This window comes from Phyllostomus hastatus, unplaced genomic scaffold (genome assembly GCF_019186645.2).
Source record: "Phyllostomus hastatus isolate PE091 unplaced genomic scaffold, TTU_PhHast_1.1 phas_contig_80, whole genome shotgun sequence".
In the NCBI taxonomy this organism is placed as follows: Eukaryota; Metazoa; Chordata; class Mammalia; order Chiroptera; family Phyllostomidae; genus Phyllostomus; species Phyllostomus hastatus.
Genome location: NW_025333960.1, coordinates 37,028,570 through 37,041,235, shown reverse-complemented (window position 1 = coordinate 37,041,235; position 12,666 = coordinate 37,028,570). Strand labels below are relative to the sequence as shown.

At 42.7% G+C, this 12,666-nt stretch overlaps 1 protein-coding gene across 2 annotated transcripts in view; it reads right to left on the bottom strand.

Annotated features, from left to right (window-relative positions):
* Window positions 1-6,987: 6,987 nt before the first annotated feature.
* The window catches only part of SETBP1 (SET binding protein 1), a 349,804-nt gene continuing 344,125 nt past the window's right edge, over window positions 6,988-12,666 (bottom strand). For both annotated transcript variants that reach the window (XM_045849687.1, XM_045849688.1), the window contains exon 6: window positions 6,988-12,378. In XM_045849687.1, coding sequence (XP_045705643.1) covers window positions 11,753-12,378 — 626 coding nt within the window. In that variant the 3' untranslated portion in view covers window positions 6,988-11,752. The remainder of the gene's footprint in view (window positions 12,379-12,666) is intronic.

Sequence of the window (12,666 nt, the reverse complement as noted above, 5' to 3'; positions counted from 1 at the left end):
CCCAGAGAAATTGAAATTTGTTTTCACACAGGTGCTTGTTTATGAATGCCCATAACAACTGTATTTGAAAGCGTCAAACTGAAAGCTATCTAAATGTCCTCCAAAGGGTGAGTAGCTGAAAAGGCCTGGTATATCCATGTCGTAGAAGACTACTCAGCAATAAAATGAAACCCACTACTGATATACAGAACCAATTGGATGAACCTCAAGGAAATTATGCTAAATGAAAAAGGGCCAATTTGGAAAGGGTAGGTATAAGTCAACCACTCTGACACTGGTATACCAGCATCCAGCACTTGCAAAAGTGAATGGCAAGTGATGAGAGCCAGTTTTGTCACTATTGCAGTAGAAGGTGACAGACAATCAAGAAAAGGAGGCTGGAATGACCCATGTAGCGATGTATTAGAATTACAGCTATATTTAGACTCGTGTTTAGCTTGGTATAGATACAGATGGTTACATATAACAATTTCTATATATAATGCACATTCAGAGCCTTTTATACACATACATCCCTTGCTTTGCCAGCTGATAGGGCCAAGAAGTAATGACACTCCAATAGCAAAGAGCACACCTAGTGTCCAGATCTCCGTTTCTAATACCATCCTTCATTAACAGGAGTTAGGAGTCCTTAGGGAAATGATTGATTCTAGGACTGGCACAGGAAATATACAAGATGAGCCTGAAACATCTCAGTGTCAGAAAGTAAGAAAGTGCTAGCAAACACAAAACAGAACAAAAGAAAAACCATACATACATAATGAGATGAGGGCATGTCAAAGGCATGTGGGAACCGACTGAAAGAACTCCAAATGGCTATAACTCTAATAATTCAAACAACAAAGTAAATCAAGTGATATTAGACTATAACCCAAAATATATAGTCAATATCTGAGTCCATACCAGTGTAAATAAAACACTGCATAAATGAATAAATGGGGATAAATGACACATTCTGTATGATCCCATCTACATGTGGTTGCTGGAACAGTCAAACTCATAGGAACAGAAAGTAGAGTGGTGGTTGCCGGGGGGAGGGAGAAGGGGGATGGAGAGCTGTTGGATGGGCGTAGACGTTCAGTTCTGCAAAGGGCTGGAGATCAGTGGCACAGCAACGCGCACACAGTCAACACTCCTGACTGTGCACATCAAAGTGCTTAAAATGGTAAGTTTTATGCCATATATATTTTACCAGAATTAAAACATTTTTTAAAAAGGGTATTAAAAAAGACATTGTTGGAAAAACTTGTAATCCAGAATCTGTAGTTTAACGAATAGTACTGTACCAAATTTAATTTCTTGGTTTTGACAGGTGTACTATGGTATGTGAGATGTTAACGTTAGAATAATTGGGGGGAAATTAAATAAAATTTTTTGCAACTTTTCTATGAGCCTGAAATTATTTCAAAATAAAAAGTATTAAAAAGGGAAAAATCTCTGCATAAGAATTTGAAATAATTTGTGTGGAGACAGTCTTCAAGGAGGTGGAACACAACTCTACACCCACGTGTGGGTTCTGTGTAGTGACTTCCTTCTGAAGAATGAAATAAGGAAAAGGAGGGGGGAGAATGACTTCAAAGTGGAGACACTGGACAAATACTCCCTCAGCCAGGTGATCAAGGTTAATGTCAATAGCAGAAAGTCATGTTAATAGCATGTACACTTTACCTCTGTGATCATCTTCTTAAGAACTTATGGAAAAAACATCAAATCCAATTGAAAGACATTCTACAAAATACCTGGCCAGTTCTCCTAAAAATCATCAAGGTCATCATAAACAAGGGGTGTCTGAGAGACTGTCACAGCCCAGAGGGGCCTGAGGAGACCTGAGGACTAAATGTAACGTGGCATCCTGGATGGGATCCTAGAACAGAAAAAAAGGACATTTGCTGGAAACTAAGGACATCTTAATAAAGTGTAGACTTTAGTGAACGCTATAGTAATACCATTTTACTAATTGTGAGAAATGCAGCACACTAACGTAAGATATTGATAACAAGGGAAACTTGGCCTGGTGCTGGGTGCATGGGGCCTCTCCGTACTAGTTTTCACAACTTTTTATAAACATAAAGGGGTTCTAAAACTAGACTTTATTTTAAAAGGGCTACATATTACATAATTCTATTTATGTAATATTCTTTAAGTAAGAAAACTGTAGAGATGGAGCATGCATTCGTGGTTGCCAGGGATTAGGGACAAGGGTGGTCTGTTTGCCAGAAGGAAATTCTCCTGGTGACAGTACGACTGGGTGTCTTTACTGTGGTGGTGGTTACACACGCCTTATACTTGTGAGAACTTGCATCACAGATCTATGCACATGCACAGCCACACACACACTCACATATACACGTTATGTATATCTGGAAAAATTGAGTAAGCTCTATGGATTGTGCCAAGGAACATTTCTTGGTTTTGATATTGAACTGTATTTGCATGGGATAGAGACACGGTGGAAGGAAAGACAGGAGAACATTGTGCTGAACTTCTTTGTATATTCCTTAGCATCCTCCTGTGAATTTATAACTATTGCATAATAAAGGCCCAAGGACTTTGGAACATTGTAGATCATTGGGGACTTCAGATGTCTATTGGCTCAGGGAGTTTTATCTTCATGGAGGTAACACTGAAACCAGCTGGCACATTTGCACAAGGCTGTTGTCTGGTGAGTCATAGTTCTCCAGACACCTGCATGCATCTTTATTCTCTCTCTCTATATATTTTTGCAACTTTTCTGTAAGTCTAAAGTTATTTCAAAATAAAAAGTATAAAACAAGAGAAACTCTCCTGTGCATAAGAATTCAAATAATTTGTGTAGATAACTCAGGCTTCAAGGGGGTGGAACAACTGCAGGAATTGGTTCACATGATGATGGTGGCTGGGAAGTCCTAGGATTTGTCGTCTGCAAGGTGGAGGCCAAGGAAAGCTGGATGTGTTAAATAGCCCAGGTCCAAAGGTCTGAGAACCAGGAGAGCCTATGATGTATTGGTTTGGCCAAAAAGTCCATATTTTTTTTCTGTAAAATAAAAACCACATTTTTCGTTTTCACCAATAACTTCATTGAGCTGGATATTTTGAGTATGTTGGCTATCTCCTACGTGGTATAATGTTGATTATTCTCAGTTTATGTCTCCATTTGATCACTATCAACTTCAACTGTCCTACCCAACTGTGGGGCATCGTCAAGCAAGAAACCTCCAGCACAGAACTTTGCAAGCCACTTCTGACTTCCAGCACGTTTGGTCACTCACAGCGCCTTCTTCATACACTGCACACATCTTGTTTTTTGCGTTTCAATTGTTTTTAGTTTTCTTGAAATAACTAAAGCATAGTTATATGATAGAAATATAGCATAATATGCTGAAAATATTGCTTATTTTCTTTCATTTTCAACATTAAAATGGCTACACAAAAATTTACCAATTTTGATTAGTTTTTTAAAATGTACGCTGATATGGCAGTTGTCACAATACAATCTAACAAAATTGTTTTGAATGAAGTTAAAGACAACTAAGTGCTACTAGAGCCATCTTATGGAAAAACCAAATGAACTTTCTGGCCAACCCATAAATCTGGTCCAGAGGCAGAAGCGATGAGATGTGCCATCTCAGCAGTGAAGCAGGAAAAACAGGGAAGATTTCCTTTCTCAATCTCTTGTTCTACTTAGACGCTCAGAACATTGATTGGATGATACCCAGGGCATCTGTTACATCCTTGTATTCAACTGCTAATCTCATCTGGAAACACCCTCACAAAAATAGATCATGTTTAATCTGGATACTCTATGCTCAGTTAAATTGACATATAAAAATAATGATAATGCCTGGTTTCACTGTTTTCTTCTAATTATTTAGTTTGGGAATGGATTCAGAGGTCTTCTGGAGTATACAGTATTATGGATGAAAAAGGGAAAAATCTTAGGAGACTGGCCTCAGAGTGTCAAGGGCAAAGGCAGCATGGGTGGTCTGAGTGGGAAGAAGTAGACATCACCTGTACCTTCCCGAGATATGTCATCTCACTTGAAAAATTTTTTTAGCCTTTTTCTCACAAAATTACTTTTGTGACAATGAGAAAAAGATGCCCAGTGGGGGCAGCTGCCACACCAAGGGTGTAAAGTTTGACAAAAAATCCCTTTGTGCAGGAAACAACCAGAGTAACTTGACCTGGATTATACTCCGCCACATGTGGAATTATTAAGGACAGTGACCAAGTGAATGGTTTGAGAGATGTTTGTGGGTTGTGGTCATGAGGACTTCCTGGAGGAAGTGGGGTTTGAATTGACCCTCAAAAGTGGGTAGAATTTACATAGACAGAGAACTGAAGGCAGAAGTTCACCATCTAGATTTGCTTGAATAAAGCCCCACGAGGCCTTGTTTTTTCTTGTGCAACCTTGCATTTTTGGTACTTGGTGACGTGCAAACACAGAAGGAAGGAAGGGAGAGAGGGAGGGAGGGAGAGAGTAAGGAGAAAAGGAAGAAAGGAAGGAAAGACTTGATCATACATCCTCATAATTCTGTATTCTTAAACTTCTTCCATATATTGACATCTCGTGTCAAACCTGTTAGGGCAGGTTTGACTCTGCAGAGGTAATAACTCCCAGATGTCACTGGCTCATAAGGATGGGGGTTAATGTCAGAAACTAAAGGCAGGGCCTGTTTGGAGGGCTCGGAAATGACAGATGGGAGACTTAGCCTTGGAAGGAAGGCACTGCAGACGCTGGTGAGAGTCTAACCCCATTCCGGAGAAGTCAGTTGGGACTCTGTCAAGTTTCGCTGCTGGGCATAGAGTTCTTTAGCGACCAAGCAGGAATACATCCCAGGTCTCTCGGCTCTTACGCCGGTGCTCTGTCCACTAAAAAGAGGAGAAGTAAGTTTTAAACGATCACAAGAGAATGTGCATGGTTTTTAACTCTTCCAGAGTTTTAATATTTCTCATTGGTTACCTCCCAACTTTAGCCTATATGAATAAGAATAGCATGTTGGAACCAGTTTTTCCTCTAATTAAGCCTGGAAACAAAGGCCCTGTGTGACACTTTAGGAAAGCGTATTGCCACAGCCTTACGACAGTTAAAAACCTGGATGTTGGCACATCCCAAAAGAGCGAAAAGTGCTGCTCATCACAAACACTGCACACCTTTGGCCACCTTCCCACTCGCTTCCGCATCTGTTCATTAACTCATCTGACCTGTAAAAAGGCTTCCAGGACCTTGGGCACGTCCTTTAGCTTTCACATCACATTGTCCTCACTCCCTATCACAATTGTGACAGGTTAAACATTTTAAGAGAGAACTGATTCCTGCCGTGCCCACTCTTCTATTAGTCTCCTTCCCACCGTACAGGCAGCCCAGCTGGCTGGAGCTCATCCCTCCAGGGCATGTTCCGACAGCACAAAGCACAGGGAAAAATAAAAAAAATAAAAAAAGTTTCCCCCCTGGCTGTTCAGTTTTAAATGCCTAGAAACTGGGGAAATAGAGAGGACTTGGGCACAGAGGGGCAATTTGGAAGAAAGTTGGAGCAAGGCTGTCTACATGGCCCCTCCAGGTCAGAAAAAGATTTTCTAGGTCTGAAACTGAGCGTCTGCTATGCCAGGGGAATGGAGGGGATTTTAGAAATGAACAAGAGTGAGCTGCAGAGACATTTTAAAATATATATTCCTTCCACCTGTTTATTTGTGGGCTGAGATTCATGCCAGCCACATGTGTGAACACACGAGGCTTTCCTGAGAGTCTTTGTCAGCACATAAAGACTCTACAGACTGATTTAAAAACCCTAGAAGTCGAGCCCATCCATTTGAAGGCAACAGCTTGGTCCCTGACTAAGAAGCTGGTGGCAAGAGGTTAGGGGCACGCTCGGATGTCACGGCTGATTTCAGAAACACTAACAGTCTAAGGAACCTGAGTTAGAAAGAGGATGCTGTAGCACTTTCAGTTTTCCTGGTTCAGTGTTAGATAGTTGGCAGACGAGAGGGAAGAGAGGGCAAATTCTACTTGGTTAGAGGTTGCTGCCTAAATTCTCTAAATCTCAGAAAGCTGCCTAAAGCACAGGCTCTCCAGCCATCCTGAGTCTGCCCTAGTAATCTACTAATAATCTACTCATGAGGACTTTCATTCTTCCCACCAGATTCCCGTTATTCCACTGTGCGGCAGATACCGAGAGTCGGAACAAGTGTCACGGGGAGTCAGATGGATGATTAGGGATGGGAAGCTGCTCAGAGCATTTCCTACTTACCTTGTTGGCTTTTGGGAGAGGCACATAAGATAAAGAAACCTAAACATACATATTCTCAAAGTGGAACAAGCAAGTGACACTGTAAAAAGGGCTTTTCGAAATCTACTTTCGAATAAACTGAAAATCAGAACAGAAAGAATAGCGCTCAGCCTTGGGGCTCGACCCTTCTTCTGAGACCCCAGCACTCTCATGTGAGCATTCTGCTTGGAACTGCTGGTTCACTTTTCACACGCCTGCTTCGTAAATTCCTGCATGTTTCTGGCATTGCCCTTAAGGGGTGGCCCCGAATGGCTAGCTATGGATGCAGGCCATAAGGAATGTTCTGTGGTTGATTTTTTAAAGAGCCTTTCCTATCACAGCTGTCAAACTTGAAGTCCCAATTTGACATCATGAGATAGTAAGAAAGCTTAATCTTCATCCACAATGTTCTTCGAAAAATTTAGGACAGGATGGGCCTCCAGTATCTTACAGATATATTTTGAATGCTTTCGTTAGCAGTCTCACTGGTTCTTTGAATCACCCTTGGCTTTATGTCAAGGCGTGATGTATTCTGAACAGTAACCCAGAAAATCAGACTCAAATATTGCCCACAACGTATACCCCAGATTCATACGAAAAGGCAAACATTTAGTTAGAATTTTCTCAATGATTACTCCATATTCAGTTGGTGGGAGCTAAGACCCTCAAATGCTATTAAACTCCTTAGTGATGTGAACCAGATGGAAAAGAAAACAAAAGAATTCACAACTCATGTTAGACTGAATTGAATGTCTTTAATTTCACACAATGAATAACATATGAATAGGATTAACTTTTTTTTTAATAGTTAAGTGCTCTATACTGTGCTAACCTGATCTGGTAGCGAAAATGACTGAGCTTTCTTTTAGAAAAAATGTTTAAAACCCAACATCTAAGACCATGGAGGAGCATGACAGTAAAGCATGCCAGATGTATCTACGCCTCAATAACAGCAAGTCCATGTTCATTTTAAATGTACAAAAATGCTTTATGAATAAAAACTGTTACAAAAAGAACATTTCAAACAATGTACAATTTTTCTTGCCTCTATATTCAATAAAATACAAATACATTTTTTTGTTCTAAAATATGTTTACATACAATCAAAGTAGAACATGCAAATTACACTTTAAAAAAGGCTTTTAAAAACCACTTATGAATACAAACTAAAAATTAGCCAGCACGACTTGTAAGACAATCTTGTGCCCCATTTTTTTCTTTTGAAATATATATATACATATTTAACACATCATGTGCATTTATTATTATTTAAGAAATAGATTTTTTTAAAAAAGGAAGGAAAAGAAAGACGCCAACCGAGGTGGGAACTGCCCTCCTGCGCTGACCAGCGGCAGCCCCTCTCCATTTCCCCCGTTTAGTGTTTGCTGTACCTGGGCGAGTGGCCGGTAGGGATCCAGGAAGTTTCTTCCTTGGTTGATATGTGCTTCTAAGACTGTTCCCCGAGGGACTGAGCCCGGCAGGGAAGGCAGACTCATCCGTGGGGCAAACTCTCCAAGAAACAAGAGGCGGGGGGAGCCTTGCATTGTGGAAAGAAACTTTAAAAAACACCAAGAAAATGCTACGATATATTACAGTTCGAGTTTCTAGGCACTGTGATGACATTATCTGTAAGCTCTGGCATTTGGACCATTGTGATACTACAGGGTAGTGTGGAGAATAATGTCTATATTTATCTACTTTTACATAATGAGGACTGAAAATCCTGCAATGTAACACTTAAATGGCTTTTGAGGCATTTCGGCTTCTGCCACCCCCTCTCTCTCCATGCTACAGTTGGCATTTAAAGGCTTTGGAAATATATGTGTAGACTTTAGACAGTTCCCAGGTAAATCTTCCCAGTGGTAGGGAAAAAAAATATTCTCCAAAAGCTCATTATCTGAATATTGTTGGGTAATAAGCTGTTAAGAGTGGAATTTTCTACTTAAGTCCTAAAACCAAATCCTTTATGATCTGCATGTAGTACATCACCTTATACTATAATTCTGTCACCACTTGCTTATCATATTTATAGACCCAGCAACGTGTAGAACACAAATTCTGACGGCCATCGATGATGGCCCCCCACCCCAGACAGCAGCCAAGTTCACAGGCTAATCCTCTGTCAGCTTTGAGTCACCCACCCAGGGCTGTCAGTGGCTGTTGAACCCCAGCCCTGCCAAGTCACAAACCAGCCCCTGACATGCTCTCCTTTCCTTTGACCTGTCTTCTGTGGGTCGTAGCCAGAGCCACGCCATTAGAGGAAGTTAAATTTCTGTTCCTTTCATTTGAGATAAGGGGTTGAAAACCAAGTGGCCCCCCAGCCACCTAGACAGGCGGATCAGAGACCCATCATCACCTTCAAGGGGGTTTTCATAACTTGATTTCACTCTTCGCTTATCCCTAATCAGACTCTCTACATTATAAGTAGGTTTACTCCTGCTTGCTGAAAGCAAGTTTTCTAGAAAACAAAGAAAAAAGAAAACTAAGAGATTTCTCCACGAAGTATTTTTGTGGAGCTGTTTCTGGAGTCCCGAGCATCCCAAATGACACCTTCTCTAAATCCAAATTCAGCCACAGAAGGCAGTGTTGGGTGGCTGCAGACTGCCACAATTCAGGGTAGGAGATCCGGGTTCTCCAACCAACCAGCAAGATGTGAATCAAGACCGGCCCAGGGCTGAGCCAAGACAGGAAAGGGGAGGCGGATGGAAAGGGGGCAGTTAGAACATCAGAAAATGGCTGTACAGATGAGATATGTTGATGGAAAGCAAAGAACAAAAGTAATGTTTGATACCGAGGGAGAGTCTGGGTGGTGGAGAGTCAGCTGTGCAGGGGACCGGACCTCCAAAGGGCTGTTTAGCATGTCTTAGGTTGGGTCCTCTGCAGTTTTTCAATCTATTCTGAGGGTCAGACACATAGAGGATTTGCATTTCACTCACATGACACTGAAGCACTGAATTTATGTACAAGTTGCAACTCTGCTGTCTCTCTCCTGGAATACTTTTCACTGGTTTCAAAATTCCAAAGTTATTTGAAATTTCTCACCTACTAGAGGTTAGTGCCAATTAAGCTTCAGGCCCTTCTTGAAGGAGCTTAGAGCGTCAGCTCCTTCTCCTCTGCAGGAAGATTTAGTCTGCTTGCAGACGTGCATGGGAAACAGTGTACCTCCAGCAGGAGGAAGACAGGAGAAAGAACGAAGGAAATGCTCTTTAGAATCCAACAGGAGAGAAATCTCTTCATGGCTTAATTGGAATAAAAATGGTGGCTCTTTCATAGCAATGGCGGGGTGAGTGGGGCTAATTCAAAACTTCCTCTCCGGTGACTTCAGAACCACTCAGACATAGCTTGGGAATGACAAACTGAAAGTGGCTGGTTTGGTTTTGCTGTTCAACTTGTGTAAAATGCCAAAGGTCAACCAGGGTCACAAATTGAGTATCTACAACACAAGCTTTAAAGTACAGGAGAATGCAGTCCTTTAAACTTACGTATTGCTAGGACTGAATGTGACTGACCTCGTGGGCAGCCGATGATGGGAAGTCCATGGTGACCGTGCAGAACAGATGACTCTGTGGGCAATTTCAACCCACTGTGGGCACCATGACAGAGAAGCGATGTTTGTCAGCATATTACCTTGGAATTTTAAAATTCACTCCCATAGACACCCCCTCTTTTATTCTTTTATGTTCCCAACAAAAATCCATCTTCTCTCTCTAAGGAAATAATGTTATGTTCTGAAGTGATAATACAATTTCCAGCCAGTCCCAACTTCCTGTAAAGAAACTTAATTTAGAGGCAAACCAGATATTCTAATTCCCAATAGAAAATTTAGTTCTGTCTCTCAGTGTCTCTCTTTTCATAATTTACCATGCCAGGTGTTTGATGTCTTGGGGAAGGTGAGGGGCGGAGGGAGGGAGGAAATTGAAAATATTCATTTGAAATTTCCACATCCGACTTTTAAAAAACACCTACGGTAACGGAATGACTTCATACTCATTCCGAGTCTTCTGAACATGTCTTACTTGGACTGTGGAAATGGATAATAGAGATGGAATATCTGTTCACGCTAAACCAATGACTAGAGTACAACTTGGATGAGAAATGTACAGTTGAAATTGACCATTTAAAAGACGATTTGTCACACACAGTTTGCATTCATGCAGACTGATAGATTTATAATTACATTATGTACAAAAATGTTTTAGTTTATTAAGGCAACCACAATTTGGATATTCTGTCCAAGGTGGCTTGATAAAATTGGAGCGGTGATACCCTTGGGCATTTTCACTTTGTATTTTTTCAGATAAGAACACTTACTCCCATTTGCTTTTAAGAAATAATTATCAAGAGATAATGGACTTCTTCTGGTGTCTTTTGTTTCCTTTTTTCCATGACCTATGATAAGTATTGGTTTGAAAAAAAAATCACACACCAAGGCATTGCTAAACACTTGTCTTTCTGGTGGGTCTAGGGTTTCAGTTTTTGGTGATTTGCCAGTTATTCCATTTGCTGTGGGGTATTGAAACCACCTTATCCTGCCTGTCCTCTGATGATACGTTCTAAGTATAAAAATAACCTGGTTGACACCTGGGTCAACACATCTTCAGCTGCTCTAAATCACGTATTAAAAAGGCTCTATCAACACTGAGTATGTTTCACAATGCTTGGGGTTCAAAGCCAAGTTCCTTGGGACGGCATGCCGAGGGTGAACACTACAACACAGGTAAGGTTTACATTATTCAGGTGTGTACCAAGGAAAAGAAGGCAGTGAGGAAGTTAATGAAAAGGTATATGGAAGTACATAGTGGGCAACGGGAAAGGAGGGACAGACGATGCTAAATATCAGTGTCTGTGTGACCGAGGAGGCCTAGAGAAGAACACGAAAGCAAGTCAAAGGCTGCCTATCCCTAGAATTCCACCTTCTGATGACCAGTCCATCAGAGAAACTGTATCGTTAACGGAAAGATTCAGGTCACCTGAAGACAATGTCGGTGCCGAAAGCCTAGCCGAGCATGAAAAACCAAAAGAAATAAAAAACCAATTAAATGGAAGTGGGTAACAACAAAGCCAGTCGAGAAATCTGCAGCTTTTCTGCCCTTGGAATGTTTCCTAATTGAGGGTGTTTCCCTTTCCATTTTCCTGGCCAGCAAATGCCATGCACCAAGGGCGCCCCTTGGATGCAGGAGGTCGGTGGCTGTCAAGAGAGCACCACCAGCTTTCTCCTCCTTAATGGGTCTTCTGCTGGCTCACCTGTCAGGGATCTAGCCATGCTGAGGCGCTGCTCGGTTGGGAACTGCTGCAAAGCACAGACAAGCTTCTTGTGAAAGCGACCCCCCTGCTTTGCTCTCCCAAGAACCGATGGCTCAACCCCGTCATGTGGCCCGATTCTGCCCGCCCAGCTTCTGGAGAGAAGGGCGAGGGTGTCCCTGCAGCGGGGGCTTCTGCCCCCGTCCCTGCTCACTGCACTTCCAATGCCTCAGTTCCCCCAGCCCCAGGTTCAGATGCCCAAACCCACCCTAAGGAAGGACATCACTCTCACTCCCTCGGGATTTCCTCTGCCTCTTGGCCTTGACCTCCTCCTCCTGGGGAAGGGACTGCTGCGGGGGCTGAGGCTGCTGGGGCTGAGCGGGAGGCTGTGGTTTGTGTTTCCTCTTTCCGCCTCCTCTCGGGGTCTTGGGCAGAGGTGGGGGTGGCGGTGGGGGTGGGGGTGGCGGAGGTGGGAGGGGTGGTGGCGGCGGTGGGGGCAGGGGCGGCGCCTCCCGGGCCATGTGGATGACCGCTTCGATGGTGGCCATGATCGTGTCTTGGCTGGTGGCGGCAGGCTCCAGCACGAGCGGGCTCAGGTTGGGCTTCTGACCCTTTTTGCTGGGCAGGTCGATGCATTTTTCCAGCACCGGCATTTGGTCTCTGGAGTCCTCATCGAACTGGGTGGGCTGCTTGCGGGGACGCCCTCTCCTCTTCTTGACGAAGTTGTTGCCTGTCTTTGATTGTCTCTGCAGCCGCTTGGCTTTCAGGATCTTGTTCACGTGGTCCAGGTTCTTCTTGGTGGACAGGATCTTGGTGTAGCTGCACATCTTCCGCACCTCGCACTGGATGGCTTCGATCTCCCGCCTCTTGAATCGTTTCTTCAGGGAGGAGCTGGCTGCAAGAGGGGGAGAGAGAAGAAACTGAGCACAGGATGCCCACTGTGAGTGACGGCTGGCATTATGTTAGGCTGTGAAGATGAAGGAGTGTTAATGCTGTGGATATGTCCTAGTGCCAAATATTTATTCTTCCCTTCGACTTATTAAAATTAAAAATAATAAAAACAAGCATTGATCCCATACCTTATGTCTACAAAGCATTTCTGTTTCTCCTATTTCCATCTTCACAACAATCCACAAAATAGTCTCGGCCCCATTTTGAAGATTTGGAAACCGAGGCTCATGCC